Genomic DNA, 27,542 nt, shown 5'->3' with positions numbered 1-27,542 from the left:
GTATTTGGAGACTGCTGTCTCATTCTGCCCAAGACGGGGCTTGCGAACTCAGATGACCACAGGAGCCGGCAAAGTGATGCCAATTAGTGAAGGAGGTCAGGTGGGGAAATGGGTGGGAGGGTGGTGTCCCTACCTGTATGGGACAGTCCTCCTCCGCATCTGCGGGTTGTTGCCGCGTGAGCCCCGTGTGGCCGGTGCTGAGATGGTCTAAGAAAACCTGAAGATCTGATTTTGGATGTTAAAGGTTCAAGTTGTAAACATTAGCAATACATTACAGCGTGATAAAACATGGTGTGGTCCAACACCCAAGCAGCGGCCAGCCAAATGCGACGTGGACCAGGGGCTTCCCAGTGAAGTCTGGCCTCTCGCCACAAATTGCCCTCCCCCCCGCCCCGCCCCTTCTTCTTTTTGGGCTGAGCAGCCCATTCTCCTCAAGCTGTGACTGTGGGTGTTGGTCCCTAGAATTCCCTCCATGGTGGTCAGCCCCCCTGCATGCCTTTAAACACCGCCCAGCTTCCTCTCCACCCATGTCTGTCCTTTTCATCTGGCAAACTACTCTTCCTCATCATTCCCTTTTTTTTTAAAATTTTAATGTTTATTTATTTTTGAGAGAGAGAAAGAGTGTGTGTGAAAGGGAGAGGGGCAGAGAGAGAGGGAGACACAGAGTCCGAAGCAGGCTCCAGGCTCCGAGCTGGCGGCACACAGACCGACGCGGGGCTCAAACTCATGAACCCCAAGATCATGACCTGAGCCAAAGTCGGATGCTTAACCGACTGAGCCACCCAGGTGCCCCTCCTCCTCCTCCTCCTCCTTCTTAATGGTTGTCCCCTGCTCTGGAGAGCCTTCCTCATAACCCCAGACGGACTGGCTCTTCCATTTTCTAGCTAGGATGTGACGCTAGGTAAATTACTTAATCTCTCTGTGCCTCAATTTCCCTCTCTGTGAAACGGGGATGATGATAGTACCTACCTCATTAGATTGCCAGGAGGATTAAAAGAATTTGTAGATACACTGGTAGACAGACAGAAGACAGACAGACTGGGGTTTCCTAGAAGGTAGAGCTAGTCCGTGTTCCATCTCTGAAGCAGGGCTTGTCACAGAGCAGGTATGCGTTCAGCGTTTGATCACTTGAGGAAGTGGGGAGAAGTGAATATGTGGTCCGCCAGGTCTGGCCATCATGATGAGATGATGTGGTTGTGAATACAGCGCTTCCGAACTCCCCACTTTTGAAAAAGGCAACCAAAATATCTATCTAAATGGCTAAAATACGACACAGCGACAGCACCAAATGCTGGTGGAGGAACCGGAATGCTCATACATTGCTGGCGGGAATGAACGATGGTACCGTCACTCTGGGAAACAGTTTGACAGTTTTGTTTTGTTTTCACATAGAACTAATCATGTCATTACCACATGGGCCAGCAGTTGTACTCTTGGGCATTTGCTCCAAAGAAGTAAAAACTTGTATTCGCACAAAGCTTGCACATGAATGTGATAGCCCCAAGCTGGAAAGAGCCCAGACATTCTTCGGTGAGTAAAGGGTTAACACACCGTGGTACATCCGCACAATGGAACCCTACTCATTGTTGAAGTGACAGAATTCTAGAGATGGGGACCAGGTTAGTGATTGCCAAGGGCGAGGATGGGAGTGCTTTGAGAGAAGGGAGGTTAGGGATCCTCGGGTGATGGATCTGTTCGTACCTCGACCGTGGTGGTGGACACACAAACCTACACGTCGGATGACGTTGTGTAAAACTAAACACACACACACAAACGAGTTCATGTAAAACCAGGGATTTAAAAAAAAAATTTTTTTTAACCTTTATTTATTTTTGAGACAGAGGGAGACAGAGCATGAATGGGGGAGGGTCAGAGAGAGGGAGACACAGAATCTGAAACAGGCTCCAGGCTCTGAGCTGTCAGCACAGGGCCCGACGCGGGGCTCGAACTCACGGACCGTGAGATCATGACCTGAGCCAAAGTCGGACGCTTAACCGACTGAGCCACCCAGGCGCCCCCAGGGATTTTTTTTTAAGTTTATTTATTTATTTTGAGAGAGACAGAGAGAGCACAAACGGGGGAGGGGCAGAGAGAGAGTGGGAGAGAGAGAATCCCAAGCAGGCTCTGTGCTGTCAGCGTGCAGAACCTGACCCGGGGGTTGAACTCATGAAACCGTGAGCTCATGACCTGAGCAGATATCAAGAGTAGGACGGTTAACCGACTGAGGCACCCAGGCGCCCCAAACCTACTCTGAATGGGTTGCTAGGTTGTGTCAATGTCAGGTCCCTGGTTGTGATCTTGTCCTACAGTTTGGCAGGATGCTATCATAGGGATAAACTAGGTAAACGTTGCATATTATTTGCCACAACTGCATGTGCATCTACAACATCTCAAAATAAAAATTTTAATAAATTACTTTAAAAAGCATTGCATGGGCGCCGCCTGGGGGGCTCAGCCGTTAAGCATCTGACTTCCGCTCAGGTCGCGATCTCACAGTTGGTGAGTTCGAGCCCCACATCAGGTGAGCACGAGCCCCACGTGGGGTGGGCTCGCGCCTCCCTTCTGGTGAGCTCCAGCCCCGGTTCAGGTAAAAACACAAGCCTTAGGTGAGCCCCACTTCTCTCTCTCCACCCCCCCCCTCCCCTCCCCTCATTCACTTGCATCTCTCTCTCTCTCTCTCTCAATAAAGAAATAAAGAAATAAAGCATTGCATGGTATTCAAAGCAAAACGAAACAAAAAGCAACCAAAGGCTGTAGGCCTGCTGTTTGTTTGTGTTTTTTGTTTTGTTTTGTTTTGTTTTTTTGCCGAGTCTTACCTTCAGCTTCTGTTTACATTTGAATCAAGTTTACTCGGACCCTTAGGGCTTTTGCCCTCCAGCCTGGCCAAGCCAGCCCCTTCCCCATTTGCTTGTCTGCCCTCCAGACTGGGAGCTGGGAGGGACCGGAAGAACAGCCTGGCCCAACCTGAGCTCCCAAGGGTCCAGGCTAAGGCTGAAGCCTGGTCTTTAGCGTCTGGAGGATGGACAGTCTGGGAGCAGAGCAGGGAACCCAGAAGACCAGTGATCACTTCCTGAAGCCCAAGGCTATCCTGACTCCTTGGGACCAGCAGGCATTAAGGCATTATGCAAATGCAGACCTGCGCCAGTCTCCAGTCTAATTACCCAACAGCCCACAATCATCCACCAGCCTTGCTGTGACTTCCCGGATGGGCTGCATTTACATGTCCCTGATCTTCTTCCTCCAAGCTGTTTCTGCTGTTAGTTGTATAACCCTTTTTGGTCAGCTCTCTTTATTCCTATCAGTTCTGGGAGGTGGCTACAACATTATAAAGGCGGGAAAACAGGCTTAAAGAGGTGCGAGTGATTGTGCCAAGACCCTTTCCCTGTGTGTGAGAACCCATAGGGTCTGTGCTGAATGAGGGACAGGGACCCGCTGGAATGAGATTGAAATTTTGTCGACTTCGTGTTGTCCAGGAATCTAGGAGAGCAAGAGGTGTGATTTGTTTATTTATTCTTTAAAAAAATTTTTCTTTAACGCTTATTTATTATTGAGAGACAGAGAGACAGAGCATGAGCAGGGGAGGGGCAGAGAGAGGAGGAGACACAGACTCCAAAGCAGGCTCCCAGCTGTCAGCGCAGAGCCCTACGCGGGGCTCGAACTCACAAACCGCAAGATCATGACCTGAGCCGAAGTCGGGCGCTCAACCAACTGAGCCACCCAGGCGCCCCTATTGTTTATTTATTCTGAGAGAGAGAGAGAGCACAAGTGGGAGAAGAGCAGAGAGTGAGGGAGAGAGAGAATCTCAAGCAGGCTCCTAGCTGTTAGCATGGAGCCCATTGTGGGGCTCAAATTCACAAACTGTGAGATCGTGACCTGAGCTGAAACCAGGAGTCGAGGCATAACCGACTGGGCCACCTAGGCAACCCACAAAAGGCATGATTTAAAAGAAAAATTTAAGGTCATCCAAAGAAGAAAACTTGAACTAAGATGTTCTAGACTCCTGTAGGTAGGCAACTACCAAACTTGCCTAAAGGGGTCTTAGGACCCCTTTATGCTCTTAAAATTAAGGATCTCCAAGAGATTTTGTTTTTGTGGATTATATCTGTCAGTATTTACCATATTATAAATTAATACCGAGAAATGTAAAATATGGTATTAATTCCTTTAAAAATGACCAAAACCCTTTATGTGTTATAGCAGTATAACAAGCTCCTTATATGTTATAAGACTATAACAACCTTCTGTAAAATAACAATGCAACCCCAAAAAAGCAGTAATTATGCGGCGCGACGGAGTAATCACGCAGCTAAGGCTGCAAGGGTCACCATATTGCCAATAGATAAGTGTATCAAATCAACGCTTTGCGCCCTAGACTTCCGCAACGTTATAGGCCAATTATATCTCAATTTAAAAAAAGGAGTAAAATAGAAAAAGCAAGTGTTCTGAACACGGGGCGAGCGACACCCTCTGATCGGTGTTCTGAGCCTGACCGGCGTGTCCATCTGTGTCTCTCTCCCCGCACAGGCCCCACCATGAGGCCCCAGTCCCGCAGGAGCCCCCCCGCTCCGCTGGCACCCGGCGCACCGCGCTAGCGCCCCGCCGGGGAGTGGGGAGGCGCCAAGGCCATGGCCAGCCACGTGGACCTGTTGACGGAGCTGCAGCTGTTGGAGAAGGTGCCCACGCTGGAGCGGCTGCGCGCCGCCCAGAAGCGCCGGGCCCAGCAGCTGAAGAAGTGGGCGCAGTACGAGCAGGATTTGCAGCACCGGAAGCGCAAGCACGAGCGGAAGCGCAGCACGGGCGGCCGGCGGAAGAAGGTGTCCTTCGAGGCCAGCGTGGCCCTGCTGGAGGCCTCCCTGAGGAACGACGCCGAGGAAGGTAGGCGGCTCCGCCCTCGGCCCCGGGCGCCCCCCGGGGCTGGCCTCCAGGGGCTGCGCGGCGGAGGGGTGCCGGCGGGGTCTGGCCCCCTCCCAGGTTTGGGCAGCCCCGCAGGTGCTAGCAAGGGCGCTTACTTCGCGGGGCCTGAATTATCGGAGACTTTTTTTTTTTTCTAGCCTTTGGCTGATGAATTCCATGCTGATTTCCCTTCCCTCCGTGAATGTTTAGGACCCCCCCCCCCCCCTTGCACATTTCTATTCCAAGTATGGTGAACAAATTGGATCTGGTCTTGCCGCAACCTCCAAGAGAGCCATACTCGAGGATCCTGCATTTAAGGCCCTGTTGGGCGCCCCGCCACCGCCCAGGGCGCTCCGTGTGCGGTTGAGTTTTGTCTGGCCTTGGCTGCAGAGCCGGGCGGGTGTAGAGGTTAATAGCACAGGCCGGAAGTTAGACTGCCCTCACTTCTGAAGCTGGCTTTGTCTTTTAGACCCGGGGTGACTCTGGCAAGTAGGCGGCTCACTTCGGTTCCCTGTACCTTAGTTTGCCCCTCTGTATAGTGGGGATAAATGCTAGTATCTGCTGCAAGGCCTTGCTGTGAGCATGAAATGAGGGAATACCCCCGAGTTCTTGGGCATGGATAGTCTCTCATTCTGTGTGAGGAGTTATTAGTATGTTTTATTTTATTATGTTATGACTATAGTTTATTTCATTATATTTATATAATGAATATGTGTATATATATAACGTTTGTCTAATATACTATTTATATGTGTAATTATGTTTATACATAGAGTGTTCATAAAGTCTGGAAACGGACAAATATATACAATGTTGTCTAGGACATTTTCACTCGATAAAGCGAACAAATAAATGAGCACGAACACACATAGAACAAACAAATGAACACAAACCCATATAGATACACTCATAGAATCCGTTTCCAGATTTTATGGATACCCTGTACTTGTTATATTTTACTTAATTATGGTATTACCTGTCCTCCATCCAGATGTCATGATACCCTAAAGACACGTGTAATGGGCACCCATGTTACAGATAGGGAAACTGAGACCCAGAGCCTTGACCGAGGTGGCAAAGCTGGGACCAGAAAGCTCAGGATGCCAGCTGTTGTCGCTGGTCTCATGGCCTCGTGGGTTTGTTTCCCGTTATATGAATGACTGGAGGATCCGTGATTTGACCAAAGCTCTCTTCTCTGAACGTGCCCGGTCCTTGTGCAGCTGAGGTTTGCGTATGTGTCCTGTGCCCCCTCCAGTCCCCTCCTTCTGTACAGGAGTCCTTTCTGGCTGTCCCTGGAGAGGCCTAGCCATGCTTCCTGGGTCCCTCCGGCCTCCTGCCTCTGCACACCCTCAGACACGTGGTGCTAAAATAGTTGTTGAAAGAGGGACGGCACTTTCTGCACTAGAGGGTGTTGGGTTTTTCGCACATTGCTCCTCAGGTTCTAGCACCTTCTGAGGAGCACAGTTCTACTGCCCGGCTATGGTGTTCTGGGAACTGAGCAGAAGCATTCCCGGAACCACTCAGCTGGAAACCTTGCAGCTGAGAGCCTGGGGTGAGCAGCCTGGGTGGGGGGGGGGGGGGGAGAGAGAGACAGAGAGAGAGAGAGAGAGAGGGAGAGGCTTGAAATGTCAGGCTCAGGGGACCGGCCCTGCGAGGCTCCTTCCCACACGAGATTTGCTGGGTGACGCGGCAGACCCATCCCACTCAGTGGGCGACACATCAATGATGTCTGATTTTTGTCGTGGGTGGCGGTTCATCATCTCTTCTTTTGCCGCTCGTCTTTTCCTCCCTCTTTCCCTGACAAAGCCCCACTCCCCTCCCTGAAGGGGCTCTGTGAGCTGGCTGACAGCTCAGAACAGGGGCGCCTGCCCGGCCCCAGCGTGGGCCCCACACCCTCATTGGCGCCCACGTGCCGCTGAGAAGGAGCCCTGGGCTCGGGGCCAGGACCTCGAGCCCCCTTGGCCTTGCATGTGATCTTGAGCGGCTAGTTTCACCTCTCTGGGCCAGTTTCTGGGTCTGTAAAATGGAGTTTTGAACCTTGTCCTCAAGGGGGGGTGTGGCAAGAATTAGACAAGATGCTGAATGTGACAGCTGTCGGAAAAGTGACGCTGAACGCAGCCCCAGGGTGGTGGGCATTTTAACCCGCTTTTCCCCTCTGTGTGTGTGTGTGTGTGTGTGTGTGTGTTAACACACTTTTTAAAGAACCCAAATATCCATAAACACATTCTTCTTCTAAAACTCAACACAGAGGCATACACAGGGTCCCTCCCTCCACCCCTTCTTTCTTTCTGTTACTTTGATGTGCTTCCTTCCAGGCGTTTTTCTTATTTACCTGTGTGTTTGTAGACTTGGAGAACTCGAGAGGCTAGTTGGGGTTTTTTTGTTTTTGTTTTTTTTAATGTTCCTATATTTTTGAGAGAAAGAGACCGAGCGCGAGTGGGGGAGGGGCAGGGAAAGAGGGAGACACAGAATCCGAAACAGGCTCCAGGCTCCAAGCCGTCAGCCCAGAGCCCGACGCGGGGCTCGAACTCATGAACCGTGTGATCGTGACCTGAGCCGAAGTCAGACGCATTACCGACTGAGCCACCCAGGCGCCCCTGTTTTTGTTTTGTTTTTACCCAAGTGATGATACACTGGATATGTTACTCTGCAATTTGTTTTTCCACCCACGTTTTTCCAACGTGTCTTGGAGGTGTTTTCATCACGGTACCCTGGGATAATAGATCTGTATTATTCTTTTTAACTGCTGTGTAGTATTCCGTGGTTTGGATTCACCAGAATTAAAAAAAATTTTTTTTTTAATGTTTATTTTTGAGAGAGAGAGAGAGAGAGTGGGGTTAGGGGCAGAGAGAGAGGGAGACACAGAATCCGAAGCAGGCTCCAGGCTCCGAGCCGTCAGCCCAGAGCCCAATGCGGGGCTCGAACTCCCGACCCGCGAGATCATGACTTGAGCCGAAGTCAGATGCTCAACCGACTGAGCCACTCAGGTGCCCCATCAGCAGAATTTTTGAACTGGTTCCTCATTGATAGGCATGGAGGCTTCCTCAGTAGTTTTGCTTTGGCCCAAGTGAATGTTCCGTGCACACAGGCAGCTGTGTCTCAAGGACGGATGTGGGAAAATGGAAGAGCCGGAGGCAAGGACATGTGTATTCAATTTGAATGAGCAAAGTGCTGGCCCCTGGGGCCAGCCGAGCGAGGGTGGACGGCCAGCGTACTGGGCGCTGTGGTGGGCCGTGGGGTGGGGTGAGCGGTCCCCCCGGGGTCCTCAGGTGGCTGGGTTTGGGCAGGGGCGTGAAGCTTCCATCAGGCAGCCGGCAGTCTGGCCGGGCTACGCTCAGCTCCCTGGCAGCATGACAGAGCCCGCTGCTCCCAGCTGGCTGCGATGGTTTCTATGTGCCGGTGGAGCTGGTGTTGGGGAGGCTGCAGGGGCGTCAGCTCGCGGCGGGATGGGAATGGGGGTGGCAGCTCCCCCGCTCCCTTCAGCTCACAGCAGTGGCTGAGTCAACCTTCTCCACCTGCCAGGGCAATGTGAGTCGACCCAGAGAAAGGCAACGTTGGGGAGGGACTCTCTGTATTTCCTTCTCTGGCTCTGCATTGCCTTCAGGCTAACGTCCGGGCACCAGGGACCCTCCTTGGCCTTGGACCTGCCTGAACCCCACCCTCAGGCGCCCTCTGCCCAGCATCGCCCCGTCCTCCAGCCATCTCCCGCTCTTCCCAGACGCCCTGCATTCTCTTACCTCCCCGCCTTTGTATATGCAGACCCCTCTGTCTGGAATACTCTTTCCCCTGACTCCTGTAACCCTAGGGGTTGGGTCTTGAGTCTTGGGGAGCTGTCTGTGAGCCTTCTTTGCACCCCACTGCACCGCCAGTGAGAGCAGTAACTGAATAGACAAGCTGGCGTTTACTGAGAGGCTGTGCAGTGTTGTGGCCAGGAGCAGGCACTCCAGAGCCATTTCTCCAGGATTCAGATCCCACCTCTGCTGTGTCCCAGCTGTGCAACCGTGGGAAGGTTACTAAACTTCTTGGGGCCTCAGTTTCCCCGTCTGTGAAAATGAAGATGATATAATACACCCGCCTCAGGAAGTTGTCCTGGCGCTGGGGAGCCGGGGTGGCTCAGTCGGTTAAGCGTCCGACTTCGGCTCAGGCCATGATCTTACGGTTCGTGGATTTGAGCCCCGCGTCGGGCTCTGTGCTGGCCGCTCAGAGCCTGGAGCCTGCTTCGGATTCTGTGTCTCCCTCTCTCTCTGCCTCTCTCCTGCTTGCCCTCTGTCTCTCAAAAATGAATAAAAACGTTAAAAAAAAAAAAAGACAAAAAAAGTTGTCCTGGGGTTAAATCGACTTTACGGATGTTGGAGTGGCATGCTAAGGAGTAGATGAGTGCTATAAATTGTTGCAATTCTGCATTATGTGTGGTCTCCACTTACATAATCCGTTACTAGTATATACACCGATTGTCATCATTACTATCATTTATCGAGTGCTTTACTTTGTATCAGACGTCATCTCAGTTCATCCTCACAACAACCCTCTGAGGTAGAGAGTCAAATCCCATTTTTTAAAAACAGCTCTGTTGGGTTTTAATTTACATATCGCAGAATGTGCCCATGTTAAGGGTGCGATTCGATGATTTTCAGGACATTTACAGAGTTGTGCGCCCATCGCCACAACCCGAGTTTTGAACTTTCCGTCACCCCAAAAAGACACTTTGTGCCCACTTGTAGTCACTCCTGTCCCCAGCCCTAGGCAGCCACTAGTCTGTTTTCTGCCTCTGTATCTTTGCCTTTTCTGGAATGTTCCACGTACAGGGACTCAGCTAATATGTGATCTTTTGCGATTGGCTTGTTTCATCTAGAGTAATGTTTTCAGGGTGCGTTCAGGTTGTGGCATGTATCAGGACTTTCTTCCTTTTATCGCCCTTTAGTATTCCATCGTATGGATAATGCCGCATTTTGTTTCTCCGTTCACCGGTTGAGGAACATTTGGATTGCTTCCACCTTGAGTTATGGTGAATAATGCTGCTAAGAACAGTTGTGTGCAAGTCTTTGTGCGGATGTATGTTTTTATTTCTCTTGGGTGGTTACCTGGGAATGGAATTGCTGGGTCACATGGCAAATTTCTGTTTAGGAAACCGCTAACCTGTTTTCCAAAATGGCTGTAACCATTTTGCGTTCTCCAACTTCAGTTTGGCTATGTCACTTGCCAAAGATCTCTTAAGTTTTTAGTGTCAGACCTGGAACTTGAACCCAGATCTGGTGTCTCCGAAGTCCGTGCTTTTTGGCATCTCCTGCTTTGGATTTTCCTGAGAAAACGAGAGAGCCACTCACCTGTGGTTCGGATCTGTCTCTCCCGGGGCCTTAAGGCCCTGCTGCTTCTGCTGGCTTCTTGGGCCCCTTGGATCGGAGGGGTCCCCGGATAAGCTCTTCATCCCTAGCTGTCACCTTTTCCATGGCCACATGAGCGAGCCTCTGTTGAAACCACCGAACATTTGTTAAGTTGTCAGGGCTTCTGTTCTCTCAGAATGTGCAGGATTTTCTTTATGGAAACTCTGTTCACATTCCCAAAAAAAGTTTGAGTGGTTCTTCTATAGCCTAATTTTAACTCTTCAACTGTTATTCATTCTCACGGTAAAGGTTTTCAAACTTTTTTTTTTTTTTTTTTCAAGCAGTGGAAACTTTTATGTGAAATTATGCAGAAACTCAATGTGTAACATGCGCGAAAGAGCCAGTCTGGCTGAGGTTGCTGGGGGGGGGCAGGTGTTGTGGCTACTGGACCCTCAACCACCATCTGCCCTTCGGACCTCTCCCTGGCACGCAGGTGCACCGACAGACATCTGGGCTCCGCATGTTGTGCTTAAATGGTCGACTCATCCAAAGGAAATACAGGTCTGACTTTCACTTTTGATGATTTTCAAAAGGGAAGTTTCTCTTCTCTTAATTTTAAAAATCAGTCATCCTTGTAGGAAATTGTTAAAGTACAGAAAAAAAAAAAACCCCATTAAGGCAGTAAAATCAAGATACCCCAAACAGCAACAACTATCAGTAACATTTTGATATTTTCCTATTACTCAGGGTCCTGATAGGAAAGAAATGGTGCCCTGACATGAGGTAGTTTGAGAAAAGTTTAATAAAGGGGCAATGGCCAAAAAGCTTAGGGCAATAGTTCTCAACCTTTTTGGTCTCAGGGCCCCTTTATATTATTAAAAACTGAGAACTCTTAAGAGCTTTTGTTTACCTGGGTTCTGTATTGATATTTACCACTAGAAATGAAAGCTGAGTAATTAAAATAAACATGTGCTCATTAAACCATAAACACCAAGTTATCTGTTGTTATCTAGACACTAGTTATCTAGTTATCTATTGCTACATAGTACGGGAGCTCAAAATTTAGCAGCTTAAAACAATAAACACTTACTGTCTCACACAATTTCTGTGGATCAAGAATCTGGGGCCAACCGAGCTTGGGTGGTTCTAGCTTAGGGTCTCTCATAAGGTTGCAGACACCCCAAGGCCTAATGGAGCTGGAATAGCTGTGTCCAAGATGGCACACTCGCATGGCTCTTGGCAGGAGGCCTCCGATTCTTGCCATATAGCCCTCTTCACAGGGCTGCTTGAGTGTCTTCGGAACATGGCGGCTGGCCTTCTTCAGAGAGAGTGATCCAAGAGAGCGAGGGGGAAACCACAATGCCTTTTATGATCTAGACTTTAAAGTCACATATCATCCCTTCTGCCATATTGTGTTCATTAGAGATGAGTCACTAAATCGTTCAAAGGTAGGGGGATTAGGCTTCACCTCTTGAAGGGAGGAGAAATGGTGGGCATGTTCCAAAACTACCACACATGTTAACATAAATGTTTTTATGAAAAATACTGATATTTCTCAAAACAAAAAACATAGAGTAGCCTTGTTTTATACTTTTGCAAATATTTGTAAGGTCTGGCTTAAAAGAAGGTGGCTGGATTTTTTTTTTAATCTGCTTTTGCTTCTCTCTGTTGTGATATATTATTTTGGTTTAAGAAAATGGACAAAATCTTACTTCACACAGATATGTTGGAAAATAGAGGAAATATTTTAATTGCCTTTTCAGATAATTGTGGATATTCTTTAATACTCAACTAAACTCAACAGGTGGTAGTTTTTTCTTATTTTATTTTATTTTATTTTTTAGTTTTTAGTTTATTTTTATTTGAGAGAAGGATAGAGAGCAAGCAGGAGAGGGACAGAGAGGGAGACAGACTCCCAAGCAGGCTCTGCACTGCCAGCACAGAGCCCGATGTGGGGCTCGAACTCACGAATTGTGAGATCATGACCTGAGCTGAGGTCGAGTCAGACGCGTAACTGACTGAGCCACCCAGGCGTCCCAACAGGTGATAGTTTCTTGATGATTAATCTCAATGTGGATTCTGAAACCATATGAAGTGTTAGCTTTTCTTAACTTTGTTATGTTAAAATCCATTGGTGGCTTTGCGTTTTGAATGGCTCTTTTATCCATACCTATTTTTTTTTTAATGTAATGTATTATCTGTTAGAAAATATTAGCTCATTTCTTGGGGGATATTACACCAAAAGTACAAGCAACAAAAGGAAAAAATAAGCAGGTGGGCCTATATCAAACCCAAAAGCTTATCCACAGCAAAAGAAACAGTCAACAAAAGAAGAAGCAAATTACGGAATGGGAGAAAGTGTTTGCAAACTATGTGTTAGATAGGAGGTTAATATCCAACATATATAAGGAACTCATACAACTCAATAGCAGAAGGCCCAAATGATCCAAATAAAAATGGACAGAGGACCTGAATAGACATTTTCCCAGAGAAGACATGTAGACGGCCAACAGACACATGATAAGATGCTCAACATCACTCCTCATTAGGCAGATGAAGATCAAAGCCACAATGAGGTATCACTTCATTTAAGACACAGAAGAACTGTAATGACTTTGTGCCCGTAGTAATAGCAAGGTAGATGGAGCAAAGAACCAAACCAAGAGAAAGCCCTGGGACACCTCAGATGCTATGTGCTGAGCCAAGAAGAGAAGGAAGGGGACCAGTAGTCATCTGCCAGGTGGAAGAAAGACAACTAGGGTGGTGTGGCATCTCAGAAGCCTAGGGAGGGAGGCATTTTTATTTTATTTTATTTTATTTTATTTTAATTTTTAATTTTTATTTATTTATTTTTTTTGAGGGAGGCATTTTTAGAAGAAAGGTCTGTCGGTTGACTCAGATGTTGCTTAGAGGTTGACAGTTTTTTATTGTCTTAATACGGTCTTTGCAAAGGAGATTTTTTTTTTTTCCAACGTTTTTTATTTATTTTTGGGACAGAGAGAGACAGAGCATGAACGGGGGAGGGGCAGAGAGAGAGGGAGACACAGAATCGGAAACAGGCTCCAGGCTCCGAGCCATCAGCCCAGAGCCTGACGCGGGGCTCGAACTCACGGACCGCGAGATCGCGACCTGGCTGAAGTCGGACACTTAACCGACTGCGCCACCCAGGCGCCCCATGCAAAGGGGATTTTTAATGACGCCCTCAATCTCCCTCGTCTGAATGTACCAAAATGTATGTAACCACTCCCTATGATTGGATTTTCAGGTTGTTTCCAATTTTTGCTACTATAAATGATGCCATAGTGATTATCATTGTTTATCATTGTATGAAAGTATCTGGTCACGACTTTGGTTATTTACTTTGGGTAGATTTGAGGTTCATAGATTTGCGATATAAACATATGCAAGGCTTTGGTATAAATTGCTTATTTGGTTAATTTGCACCTCCCTCAGCCTGTGTCCAGCCTTGCCTCCCCTCTGCCTTGCTCATCGACACTGCTGGATGAACAGAAAGCTGACAGATTCAATATAGGGAAAATAGTCCTGTTGTCTTAATTCAAATATAACTAAGAAGTTTAATGTTTATTTTTAGAGTGAGAGAGAGAGAGCACGAGCAGGGGAGGGGCAGAGAGAGAGAGACGCACACACACAGAATCTGAAACAGGCTCCAGACTTTGAGCTATCGGCACAGAGTCTGATGTGGGGCTCGAACTCACGAACCCTGAGATCATGACCTGAGCCAAAGTCAGATGGTTAACAGACTGAGCCGCCCAGGCGCCCCGAGAAGTTTAAGGTTGAATACCTATTCATAGGCTTACTGGGCATTCATTTTTTTATTTCTCCGAGTTGTCTATTTTTTTGTGTCTCCATTTGTTCTACTAGCTTGTTTCTTTTTCTTAATTGATTTCAACGACGGGGTAATGTTTGTGGGTGACAGAGGAGAGAAAGGGAGGAGAGACAGCATGAAAATGGTGGGGAGGATGTCAACCCTGTGCTGTCATGTATGATGCACATACTTTCTCAGAGAGAGAGAGAGAGAGAGTGTGTGTGTGTGTGTGTGTGTGTGTGTGTTTGCTTTAACATTTTGTGTATAGATCGTTTTTATGTAGTTAAATCTAATGATATTGGCTTCTTTTCTTCATTATTTTGTTCTTTGCTTTTATCCCTTTAAAGCAGGGGTGACACAACTATGGCTTGAATGCCACCGTCTGTTTTTGTAAATAAAATGTTATTGGAACACGGCCACACCCAGGCATTTACATATTGTCTATGGCTGCTTTCACACGACAATGACAGTGTTAGGTGATGGCAACAGAGACCACGGGACCTGTAAAGATGAAAATATGCCCTTTACAGAAAAACGTTTGCTGACTCTTGCTGTAAAGCGTTTCTTCATCCAGTGTTGTATATTAACCTACATGCTCTTCTAGATTTTCGTGGCCTTTTGTAAATAAATTAAACACTTAATTCTTTTGGGACTCGTTACAGCGCAAAGTGGTAAATGAAAATCTGTCTATATCCATTGTGTTTCCAAGGCATTATCAATTGTCCGGCTTCCTTCCCTTGCCGGGGAGCATGTGATGCCACGCTCGTACTCTGAGCCTCGTCGGTGAAGAGAAGGGTGACTTTCCAAGCTGTTTATTGTGTTCCAGCAATCTGATTCTGTGCCAGTTACACAATGTTTTGATCCTAGCTTTCTAGTGTGGCTTCATATACGAGAGAACAGGTCCTTCCTCAAATTGCTCCTTTTTTTGCAAAATGTTCTCGGTTATTTTCAGTCGTACACGTCACATTTAAGAACTTTTGGTCAAGCTTTCCCACTAGAGCTCAAAAATAGATTCCTCCAACATTGATTAATATTGTAGATCGGTAGAGAGTTCCGGTTTCACGAGATGCAGAGAATTCTGGAGATCGATGGCGGTGATGGTTGCACGACATTGTGAATATATTTAATACCACGGAACTGGACACTTGAAAATGATGAAGCTGGTAGATTTTGTGTGTATTTTACCACAATTAAACAAATGAAAAACATTAAAAAGCAACCCCCCCCCCCCAAATTTAGCCAGGGACTGGAGGGAGGGGAGAAGGGGGAAGTCATTGTCTAACGGGTCCAGAGCTTCGGTTGGGGAGATGGAAAAAGTCATAGGGATGGATGGTGGTTTCGGGTGCACGGTAATGTAAATGTGATTAATGTCACTGAACCATACACTAAAAAGTGGCTGATATGGTGAGTTGTATCTTCTGTATATTTTACCACAATTGAAAAAAATTCATTTGGGCCAAACTGATTCCCTTGTCATGAGTTTTGTCTAAGCAGGCCAATGGCACCTGTCTCTACTGGGCAAGTATTCTTTTTTTTTTTTTTTAATGTTTTTTTTGATGTTTATTTTTGACAGAGGAAAACAGAGCATGACTGGGAGAGGGGCAGAGAGGGAGACACAGAATCGGAAGCAGGCTCCAGGTTCTGAGCTGTCAGCACAGAGCCTGACGCGGGGCTTGAACTCAAGAGCCGTGAGGTCGTGATCTGAGCTAAAGCCAGACGCTTAACCGAATGAGCTGCCCAAGCGCCCCTGGGCAAGTATTCTTTTATGCCCTTTAGGAAAGCTACAGATATTTTTTTTTTCTGTTACCATATAAGTCCTGTTTATTTCTTGAAAGGATGGCTTTAAGTTTTTATGTATTAATTTTGTGGAAAGCCATTTTACGTCTCATTTTTTTCAGTCGGTGCTTTTAGGGCTTTCGTGTAGAAAATAACCTTATTTGCAGATGATAAGGTTATCTGTTCATTCTGGTGTTTCACTGAGGCTGTCATGCCTATAACCTCTGCTCCCACCTCTTCTCTCTAGGCTAACAACCCCCGGTCCTTTTACGGATTTTTATAAGATGTGACTTTGAGATTTGTGAACATGCTCTCCTTTGTCTATAGCTTTCCCAAGTCTGATCTGGCTCACCCTCAGGTGAATGGAACTGTCAGTTTCCTCATTCTGGTTGAATGTGTCTATTCGTATGGCCCAAATTTCCATTGGCTTTTTGGCCAGCTGTCAACTCATATGGTGTTTATAAGAAACTAAAACCCTCAAGTGGGTGTCCCATTAGTGAAGTTACATCTTCCCCATCCTGTTGTTATGCAAGTGATTTTATTTTTGTCTTTAAAAAATGTTTATTTCATTTATTTTGAGACAGAGAGCATAAGCGGGGGGAGAGGCGTAGAGAGAGAGGAGAGGGAGAGAGAATCCCAAGCAGCCTCCACACCTCAGCACAGAGCCCAAGGAGGGACTCCGTCCCATGAACTGCAAGATCATGATCTGAGCCGAAATCAAGGGCCACTTAACCAACTGAGCTAACACTGAGTGCTTTTTTAAAAAAACTATCTGTCGAAGTATATTTTTCGTACAGAAAATGACAAAATTGGTTCCATTTTCATAAGTTGTGTGTGCCTATGTAACTCGTCCTCACTCTGAGCAATGGGACGTCGCTGGCACTCTAGAAGCCTTGTAGGACACACAGGTGATTTTCAACACTGAAGTCGAGACTCTAAATTTATCCTGTTGAATTTTGAGCCCATTATCCACCTGCTCAAAAATTTGGACTTTGAATGATATAGTAAGACTTCTGTGCTACCAGTGACAGGAAATCCAACTCAAACTAATTTAAGCCTATGTGGCTACAGGGGGCCACCAAAAAGTGTCTCTGAATAATAGATCACTGTCAGCAGCTCAAAGTGTGTATTTTGTCCTTACGGTAACCTCCTTAGGAATAATTTCTCTTTCCAACAGTCTCCCAGGTTCACCAAGTCCCAGAATTGAATCTCATTGGCCAAGATGCCTACCTCGGAGCCGATCACAGGGGCTAGAGCGCGGATACAATGCAGTGATTGGTCTGATCTATGTCACGTGCCCACCCCTGAAGTCAGTTCCTCCCAAAACACATGGCCTGACATTTGGAGATACGTTATACCTGCCCCAGGGAAAATTGGGATGCTGTTGCCAGCAGGAGGGAGGATGGATGATGGGCAGGCCATAATTAAATATGTCCACCTTAGATGAAATATTCACCGGCACTTTCTATTCCGTGCCATTCACAAACACAATGAAATCAGCATTTGCCTTCTACCCCAGAGTTAGTTGTTCAGTAGAACTTTTTCTGATGATGAAAATGCGCTGTTACGGTAGCTGCTGGTCACATGTGGCTCTTGAGCACTTAAAATGTGACCAGGAGCCTGAGGAACGGAAGTTTTAATTTTATTTAATTTAAAATCATTTTAGGAGTCCCCTGTGGCTAGGCTACAGGTTACTGTATCAGACAACACAGTCCTGGACCCCATCTAAATCCTTGATAAGAATGTTAAGCAGGCTACAGCCAAGGAGAGCCTGGGACGCAACCAAAGACCCTGCTCCTTACTCATGTATCTGAGCCAATCATTACCCATCAGGGATAGTTGTTTATCTGAAATGAATTTAACTATACTGTTTTGTAGTTGGTATGTGGGAACAATAGCAGGAGTCTCTACTATAAAAAAAAAGAGAGAGAGAGAGACTTCTTGTCCTATATAAACTTAGAAGAAATTTTCCTCGGAGGATTGAATTATAACAAAACATGCAATGGATCAGGGTAGAATTTCACGCACAGACATTCATGGAACACAGTCTGGACATCTCCAGACTGGCAACAGTGGTTCAGTAGTGAACAGGAGGCTGGGTCAGGCCATAATGGAGCTCAGAGTCTAGCAAAGTCAGTATTTGAAGAGTGGATTGTGTTAGAGAGCCTTGTGAAGAACAGATGCCTAGATAGAGGAGGCTAGGAGATCACTGATGAGCAAGGCCATCTAAATACTGTCCAGGGGTCGGGACAATGTGACCAACAACTTTTGAAGGTCACCCCCCCTGGGGAAGGCATTGTGATTATGAAAAAGGAGACTTCAACCCGTCTGGACACAATGCCGTTAAACGTGATGATCATGTACTTCCTTGCGGCCCTCTGATTATAACTTGGCTTCGCAGCCAGGTCTGCCTACAGGTGCAGAATGAGTTGACCATGCGTCAGTGAATTTCTGGAGTGCAAGACAATTCCTATCTTCAAGGGAGACTATATTGTGGTTTTATTCAGCAGCCTCCTCTACTCAGATGGTAGGAGGCCACTCTTGGGCGAAGAAACCACTTGTGGTAGGCTGGTACATGTGGTCGGTCACCAAGATGAGGCCAGCCCTGGGGCGCTCAGCCAACTGGCACTCTCCTGGAACCTCCTCAGACCCCAAACACTGTGACACCCGATGAGTATTTCCCCTGGATATTGATAAGGAGCTACGTGAGAGGCCGTCCGCTGCTTGCTGGAGACTAGACGCACCCTCTCTTTAACATTTCTCAGTCCAAACTGACCCTGTTGAGAAGACAGAGGAGATATTTGGGGCATGGTTTATTCTTGTCTGGCTTCTCGGAACCACTGTTGCCTTCACAATGGAGTGAGAAAACGGTCAGTATTTCTGCCAGAGGAACTCAGGGGCTCTTTAAATGAGCAAATCCTAAGCCTTTCTACAACTTTCACCAGAGCCAAAGTCATTCAGTAACCATGTGGAGGAAGGCTGGGGTTTAGCAAATAGAAGAAGGTTCTAGAATCTGCTCCAAGTATTGCATTGTCCTAGTACATCCGTCCCGTGTTTGTGCCAGCAAGCAGAGCTGATCCCACCGCCCCGTCCTCTGCCCGTCCCGTTTGGTGGAGACAGTTGTGTCCGGGGCAGAGGTGAAATCTAAATGAAGAGGTAGGAAGGTTGCTACCTCGGGGAGAGGGAGGTGCTACCTTCATCACTTACACGCGGAAAGCTACGTGAAGCCCAATCTTGATGGAGGAGCCAGTGTTCCCGGTCCTTCAAGAGAAACCCGAGGACACAGGCTTTTTGGCTTAAGGATCCCCATTTCCCGGGGATCACAGAGGTAGTCGTGGCAGCTCTCCAGGTGAGTCATCAGCAAGAACTCTGCCGTCTCGGCTGCCTGTTGTTACGTAACAAACCACCCTGAAACACTCAGTGGCTTGAAACAACTTCTCAACGATCCTTTGGATTGACTGGGCATTTCTGCCGCTCTTACCTGGGCTCCGTATGAGGTTGCAGCTGTTGGCTGGGTCGGCCAGTGTCTGGGCGCAGCTGGGATGGCTGGGATTCTCTCTCCCTGCGGTCTTTATGCCGGGCTTCCCGCAGGACTCCAAGAAGGCAAGCTCCTGTGCACAAGCATGTGTCTGGCCTTTGCCTGCATCATGTTTGCTGATGTCTCATTGGCCAAAGTAAGTCACATGGCCAAGCTCAGAGTCCGTGTGGGAGGAGTCTGTACATGTGCATAGGTACTGAAAGGCGTGATTCATTGGGGCTGTGATTGTTACAGTCGACCACACACTCCAGACTTTGCTTTGCTCTACACCAGAATCCCAGCAACCCCGTGTGATAACCCTGGGCATATTGTTTTGGTCAAATGCTGTGATTGGTTGTTGATATATTGCAATGTCCGGGATGTACCAGGTGAACCAAACACTGTTCCATCTTGGACCGTGGGTTGAGGATGCCAAGTATGTGATATGCATTGACTCTAAAACCATGTGGCAGTCAGGATTCAGCACTGGGGAATGGTTCTCGTGTTTATTTAATTTTATTGCTTATTAACTACATAACCATGACAATGATTTATGTGATTTCATAATATTATGTTGAACCCTCAGTAATTGGGGTTAAAGTCTGGATCAATGTTGAAACAGAAGCAGGAACAGAAAAATAATCATCAGCCAGATGGAACGAATTATTAGTTCACAAACGCAGCGTGCCCGAGAGATAGAATCTTTAAAAACATGGATGGCGTAGGGAAAATGAATCGGAGGGGGCTTTCGGTGGAAAGGTGGGGAAGCCTTGCAGAGATGGTAATAGGCCTTGGGAGTTATCACGGAGTCAGACAAAACTAAGTTTTAATCTCTATTTTGTGGCCTCGGGTGAATGCCTTGATCTCTTTGCGCTTGGATTCCTCATCTGTGAAGTAGAGACAATAGTGACTGTAGAGAGAATCTGTGAAGGAGAGAGAATAGTAGAGACTAGAGATGCAGTCTGGACAGCACATACAGCCACTTAGCTATTGCTGTCATCTGCCGTTAGCCTTGGTTATCGTGGGCCAGAGGCAAGGTTAACATCTCTTCTGTTTTCTTTCGGATCCTTCTTCCGCTCACCCCTACTGCCATAACTACTCCGTTGCCCCTGTCTGCACTTACTCAGTGCCAGCCTCCCATTAGTCATTCATATAAGAGTATTGCGATTGTAGTCATTTACACTTTAGTGTGAAAATTAAGCCGTTTTACAGCAATTCTTGTCCCAAGCCAGTGGGAAATGAAAGGTTTGGGCCACCCCACATGATGTAACACTTAAAGGATGCTTGCATCAGGGGGTCCTTTCGGACTCCCTAGAGTGGAAGGGCCTGCCCCCTGGAGAGCTTCTGTCAGACTGTCGACTGAGACTGTAGAGCCCAAGGTGCCTGGAATCTCCTGGTTTCTGTGTGTCCCCTCGTAAGGCGGCCGCAGATACCTGTGTTGCTCAGCCTGAGCCATTTGAATGTTCAAAACCCGGCTGTAATTATAAAACCTCTTTGGAGGGACCCTAATTAGCTTCTATAAACGGCTTTCTCTGACCTTTTGAAGTTAATACGATCCCTTCCCTTGTCATTAAAAAAAAAAAAATACCCTAGATTATTTCGCAAAACTTCTCCCAAGTTCCTTGGCCCCTAACGTTTCGTCAAAGAGACATGGCGGCCAACCTTCCTGTGGATGGGCAAGGTTTCTACACAGTCATTCCTTCCGGCTCATGACTTTCTTCTTCCTTTGCTGCCCACGGATGCTGAAAATAACTTGTTTTCTGGCAAGTTTGGGATGAGATTCCTTATGATTTAATCAGATCCATAACGAAGCTCTCCTGGCTTTTAGGAGAGAGCATCTCAACCTGCAGGGAGGGTATGGGCAGGGCTCTGGTGAGGTTGGGGGGAGCCTCTGGGCTTGCCGTCACATCTGGAACCAGGAGATCTGCTACAGGGCCGTGCTACCCAAGCTGCCAGGGTCCCTCCCCCCTCGCTGGGACTCCTGGCTCTGCCTGGCAGCGTTCCATGCCCTGCACCATGTGGGCTTTGCCTTCCCACTCCCAGTAGCCCAGACCAAAGGCCTCACAGATAATAAGCAGGAAACATTCTGTCTCTAAACATCAGCTGCTTGGTCCAGGAAGACATAATTTCCTGCAGAGAGGGGTATATATAGACCAGGACAGATTTGTCCTGACTAAAGCCAAGATTCCCTTGATTGTTCCAAACTGATGTTAACTCTAGATCATGCAAAGATGAGAGAGAAGCTGGGGAATCTGGCAAGGTAGCTGGGCGCCGAGTGATCCTCTGAGTGGCTGACGCGGAGTTGGATAGCGAAGGAACAGCTAAAGTAATGGGAAAGTAGCTGGAGAGAGGGAGTAGCTGGAGGGAGAGGGAGAGGGAGAGGGGGAGTAGCTGGGCCGTCAAGGGCTGGTTGGAGAACGGAAAAGTAACTGGCTAATGACGGTGAGACACAAGGTGGGAGTTCCTGCCGTGGGACCGTAGAAGAGGCCCCGACCTGGAGCAGGGACCACGCTGCCCTGCGTGCTCCAGGCACCTCCATTCTGCCACTTTCTTAGGTCTTGCCGGTGAGAAACGAACTCTGTCTGAGGGTATGTCGGTTGGCTCCAATCCAGTATGCTAGTGGGGCAAAGCTCTCCGGGATTCAGGCTGGTGTTGTGGCAGTGGGGTGTGGGTGCAGTGTGGAAGAAAGTACGTTTCTTCCCTTCGGGGAGGGGCTCTCTCTTCTCTCAGCCCCTCAGAGGATGGGTGAAAAACCACCTGCCAGAGGCCTCAGCAGAGCCCACGTCCGAACCCCCACTGCCCCGCTGTCACCTTCATCATTCTCTCCGCCAGTTGTCATTGGCCACTTGAGTGTCGGGCACTGTGGCATGTCTTCGCATGCGTTATCTCGTTTCATCCTTTTGACAACTCCGTAAGATAAGTATGACTGGTAGCCCCATTTTACAGGGGGATAAACTGAGGCTTAGTAAGGTCTAGTTGCTTGCCCAGCTAAGCAGCAGAGCAAAGCATTGTCTGTGCTCTGAGTCTTATGCCACAGTCACGGATTACACCCATAAGGAGCATAGTCCCTCTTCAAAAGCCCAGTTCTCCCCATTCACGTTTAAAAAAAATTTTTTTAATGTTTCTTTATTATTATTATCATTATTTTATATTTGAGAGAAAGAGACAGTGTGCGAGCAGGGAAGGGGCAGAGAGAGAGGGAGACACAGAATCTGAAGCAGGCTCCAGGCTCTGACCTGGAGCCCAAGGTGGGGCTCGAACCCACGAACCGCGAGATGACGACCTGCGCTCAAGTCAGACGCTTAACCAAATGAGCCACCCAGGCGCCTCTCTCCCCATTCACTCCTTAAGAGGACTTAGCAAGGTCTGGTCCAGAAGTGAGGGCTCAGGTAGAGTGTCCTACTTGAGTGAGGAGCCTGAGAGAGAAGCCAAGCGCCCGGGGCCCCCACCTGTGGGTGGATGCAGCTGCCTGTTAGCCGTGTTCCAAAGCCATTCCCAACGAGGTCTGTTGAATAAAGTCACAATTTAGAACCTGACTTCCCCAGGGTGTACCCACCACTGGCAATCGGACCTCATTTGCACTTAGACATTTATAGTCCGTGGTGAATTTCCATCATCTGCACAGGCTGAGGCATCGGAGTAGAAAGCTCTTGGGCTTGGGAAGTTTCTCCTTCCGTCCTCTTGGGACGCATGTCTTGGGACAGATGCCATGTCAAGGGTCGTGCCCAGCTGACGTTTTCAAAAACATTTTCTGACACCAGGTGCTTGCAAAACATAATGTGGAAATAACTTCAGGCTTCGGGAAATTGTTTTAGTTCAAAAAAAAAAAATTTACATTTGGGTCCCGAAGAGCCTGACTGTATCTCATGAAAGCAGTGCAGTCTCGTTGTCATATGTGACGTGATGCCTTATTTAATAAGCTGCCCGTTCCGAGATAAGCCGTTCGCTCCCGAGGCTCTTGGTTGGCAAAACTGTTTTTCGCTAAGAGAAGCTTAAGGTTAAGCTCTAATTAACGGAGGGGGTTGGATTTTATACAGATAGATCGGTAAGTAGGTTTGAGGACATGTCAAATACACCATTTTTGTCTCTGCAGCTGAAAATATATTCATAAAGCCCACACAACGCTGTAGATTTCTTAAAACTCCATTTTTGGCAAATGTATTCTGGTCTCGGTGTGCTCTGGCTAATAAACAGCCTGTGACTCATGACACTCAATGACTGGTGATTGCATTGACCTGGGTGTCTCTCAAGGCATAGCTCTTGGGAGCCAAAATCCCCCGAGTCTCTCCTGGGCGGCCATGGCCTGGGGACCTCAGCCAGGCACTAGGATTCTGTCTTAGTCAGCTTGGGCCGTCCGAGCAAAATACCATAGACCAGGTGGCTTAGACAATAAACATGTATTTTCTCATATTTCTGGAGGCCGAGAGTCCAAGATCAAGGTGGCAGCGTAATCAGTTTCTGGTGAGAATCATCTTCCTGGTTTTTAGATGGACGCCTTCTTACTGTGTCCTTATATGGCAGAGAGAGAGAGAGAGAGAGAGAGAGAGAGAGAGAGAGAGAAAGCCCTCCAGTGTCTCTTATGAAGCCACTAATCTCATCACAAAGGCCCCATCCTCATGACCTCATCTAAACCTAATTCCCTCCTAAAGGCACCATCTCCAAATGCCATTGCCATTGGAGGTTAGGGCTTCAGCGTATAAATTTGAGGGGGACACAGTTCAGTCCATAGCAGGCACTTTGTGTTGTCAGGCCAGAGGGCCAACTTCTCTGATATTGCGGGGGGTTCCTTGCGATCGGGAGAAGCTGGTAGGGAGTCGCCAAGGAGGGCACAAAGGCAGCCTGAAGTTAGGAGGTTATTCCCAAGGGGTGGTTGTGCTGAAGCGAAGTCCACTGTTGATTGGCAGAGCTCGGGGGTCCCAGGTCCTGGCAGACTCAGAGTGTATCATTTTTGGAGGAGAATCCTGGTCTAAGAGAACTTTCAGGTAGAGAGGAAAAGAAACAGAGGCAGAGGGAACGATCAAACCTGATTTGCTGGGTAAATGGATGGACCTACCAGCTGGCACCCTGTTTGGACAATACGATTTGAGCACGGGGCTACGATTCAGGTCTGCAAAACCATGCAGGGGGCAATGAGCTTATTAACCAAATCCCTGAAGTTACTCAGAAAGGTGTAAGGAAGTAGGGATGGGGAGGGGAGCTATATTACCAGAGAGGGGTCCTGATTCTCTGTTGCCATATAAAAAAACACTCCAAAACTTAGTGGTTTATTTTATTTATTTATTTTTGTATCTATTTTATTTCTGAGAGAGAGACAGAGACAGAATGCTAGCGGACGAGGGGCAGAGAGAGAGGGAGACAGAATCCGAAGCAGGCTCCAGGCTCCGAGCTGTCAGCACAGAGCCTGACATGGGGCTCGAACTCACGGATCTTGAGAGATGATGACCTGAGCCGAAGTCAGACGCTTAACCGACTGAACCACCCTGGTGCCCCCCACAGCTTAGTGGTTTGAAACAACCACCATTTTATCATGATCTTCCATGGCTCAGGAATTCAGATCGAGCACAGCAGGGAAATTTCGTCTCCGCTCAGATCTTAGCTAGGGTGACTTACGTAGTGGGGGTGGGGCCTCTTGGAGGTGGCTGGGCACCTCTCTGTCTCCGTGTAGTCCAAGAGCTTCTCCACATGGCCTGTCCAACATGGCGGCCTTGGTATAGTCAGACTTCTTATGTGGTAGCTCAGGGCTCTCGGAGCACATGTTCTGGGATCCAGGAAGTCCGAGCTGCCTATATCTTGAGGCCTGAAACAGTTACAAAGCCCACCCAGATTTAAGGAGAAGGGGTGAAGACCCCGCCTCCTGAAGGCAGGAGTTTGATGCACACAATTTGTGGCCATCTTTTTAATCTGCAACAAGGTGCTAATTGCTGTGACATTTTGAAGTTTATGTCTTCCTCACGTAACCATCCAGCATGGGTGTTCATGGGTTACCTAGGGCTGGAGTTGCCTAGTGAACGGGGAATGACTGCTGATGGGCATAGGGTTCCTTTTTGGGTTCTGGAATGTTCTAAAATGGATTGTGGTGATGGTTGTCCCACTCTGAAAGGCCCTCTTAGGTAACTCTCCTCCATGCCGTGACCCTGTGCCAGGATCCTTCTATCCTTAAGCTCTGCCCTCCAGGTCTGCACCGTCCAGTAGAGACATAATGCAAGCCACATATGTCATTTTGGTTTTTTTGTTATTTTTTAAATATGAAATTGTCAAGTTGGTTTCCATACAACACCCAGTGCTCATCCCAACAGGTGCCCTCCTCAATGCCCATCACCCACTTTCCCCTCCCTCCCACCCCCCATCAACCCTCAGTTTATTCTCAGTTTTTAAGAGTCTCTCTTTTTTTTTTACTGTTTATTTTTTATTTTTGAGACAGAGACAGAGCATGAACAGGGGAGTGGCAGAGAGAGAGAGGGAGACACAGAATCTGAAACAGGCTCCAGGCTCCGAGCTGTCAGAACAGAGCCCCATGTGGGGCTCGAACCCACGGACTGTGAGATCATGACCTGAGCTGAAGTTGGACGCTTATCCGACTGAGCCACCCAGGCGCCCCAAGTTTTTAAGAGTCTCTTATGGTTTGCCTCCCTCCCTAACTTTTTTTTCCCCTTCCCCTCCCCCATGGTCTTCTGTTAAGTTTCGCAGGATCCACATAAGAGTGAAAACTGTGTCATTTTAAATGTCATAGTAGCCACATTCAAAAAGGTGAACATAAACAGGTGAAATCAATTTTAGCAAATTATGAATAGACTGAATAGTATATTTTCTTTAACCCAGTATATCCAAAATAGTATTTCAACATGCAGTCAGTATAAATACTTATTAATGAGATATCTTACCTCTGGGTTTTTTTTTTCACTTTTTAATGCTTTTATTTATTTTTGATAGAGAAAGAGTGTGCATGCGTGCACGCACGCAAGTAGGGGAGGGGCAGAGACAGAGGGAGACACAGGATCTAAAGCAGGCTCCAGGCTCGGAGCTGTCAGCACAGAGCCCAAGGCGGAGCTCGAACTTGTGAACCGTGAGATCATCACCTGAGCCCAAGTCGGTCGCTTCACCAACTCAGCCACCCCGGCGCCCCCATTCGGGTTCGTTTTTATAGAAGTCTTTGAAATCTGGTGAATGTGTTGACACTATATGTCAATTCAGATTGGACACATTTCAAGTGTTCGTGACCGTATGTGGCTTGTGGCACCATCTTGGGCTGTAGACCCCCAGGTCCTGTCCATTCAGGCCAGGGATGGCGAACGTGTGGGGATGGCAAGGGAGGGTTCTGCAGGGTTCCACCGACGCCGTTGGTGCCCACATTCCATTGACCAGGACTCAGAGTGTGGTCCTGCCTTTACAAGGGAAATGGGGGCAGATACTCTAGCCATATGCTCAGGAAGAGAAGGAACAGAGTTTGGGGAACACACAGCAGATTCTGCCCTAGCAGCCGACAGTTTTTGGAGCACCTACTGTGTGCTCGTGGGCCTGGTCAGCATGCTTTGCTTAGGTTTGGAGCAGGTGGGAGGAAGCTTTGCTTTATATACTGTTTGCCCTTGACTCAGTTTGTACAGCTTAAAGGGGCATCCAACTTACTGGCACCTGCTATGTGCCAGGCATTTCGAGTGCTTCATAAATATTCAAATATTCATTGAGTCCTCCTGACAGCCTTATGAGAGGTTCTGTTAATTACCCTGTTTCTGGGTAGTGGGGACATATGCACAGAGAGATAAAGTAACTTGCCCAAAGTCACACAGCTAGTTAGTGGCGGACCTGGGAACCGAACTCAGGCCTTCTGGCTTATGCCCCGGTCTCCACACTAAGCTGCCCCCCTCTGCAGCAATCAGAGGTCATGGGACAGAGGGGGTCATATGACTTCCTCAGCCCGTAAGGACCTCCTACACCCATCATGGGAGATCTTCTGGGACCCGGGCGGGCTGTGGCCCCGGAGCCGTGTCAGGGTTGCTGCTGCTTTTGTGGTTTCTCTGTGGGAAGGTTGCACTGACGGCTCTGTGGGGAGACAGAGGAGAGGATTATCACACAGCAGCACCTGGTCAGAGCGCCCCGTTCCCCGGCTTGGTTCCCTGTGGCAGTCTCCTGGCCTTCTCTGTCAGTTCTCGTTTTCATACTCACCCTGCACCGACAGCCTCTTCGCATCTCCCCAGTTGTCCACGGGGAGCCA

The 27,542-nt window shown here is 47.9% G+C and overlaps 1 protein-coding gene across 1 annotated transcript in view; it reads left to right on the top strand.

Moving 5' to 3' along the window:
• Positions 1-27,542, top strand: part of PPP1R16B (protein phosphatase 1 regulatory subunit 16B) — a 100,670-nt gene that overhangs the window by 23,447 nt on the left and 49,681 nt on the right. Inside the window, exon 2 of the mRNA XM_049650798.1 lies at positions 4,525-4,875. Coding sequence (XP_049506755.1) covers positions 4,626-4,875 — 250 coding nt within the window. The 5' untranslated portion in view covers positions 4,525-4,625. The remainder of the gene's footprint in view (positions 1-4,524; positions 4,876-27,542) is intronic.

The sequence above is a fragment of the Panthera uncia genome, assembly GCF_023721935.1.
Source record: "Panthera uncia isolate 11264 chromosome A3 unlocalized genomic scaffold, Puncia_PCG_1.0 HiC_scaffold_11, whole genome shotgun sequence".
NCBI classification, from domain to species: Eukaryota; Metazoa; Chordata; class Mammalia; order Carnivora; family Felidae; genus Panthera; species Panthera uncia.
The sequence above is the reverse complement of the archived record's forward strand: the minus strand, read 5'-3'. Positions and strand labels throughout refer to the sequence as shown.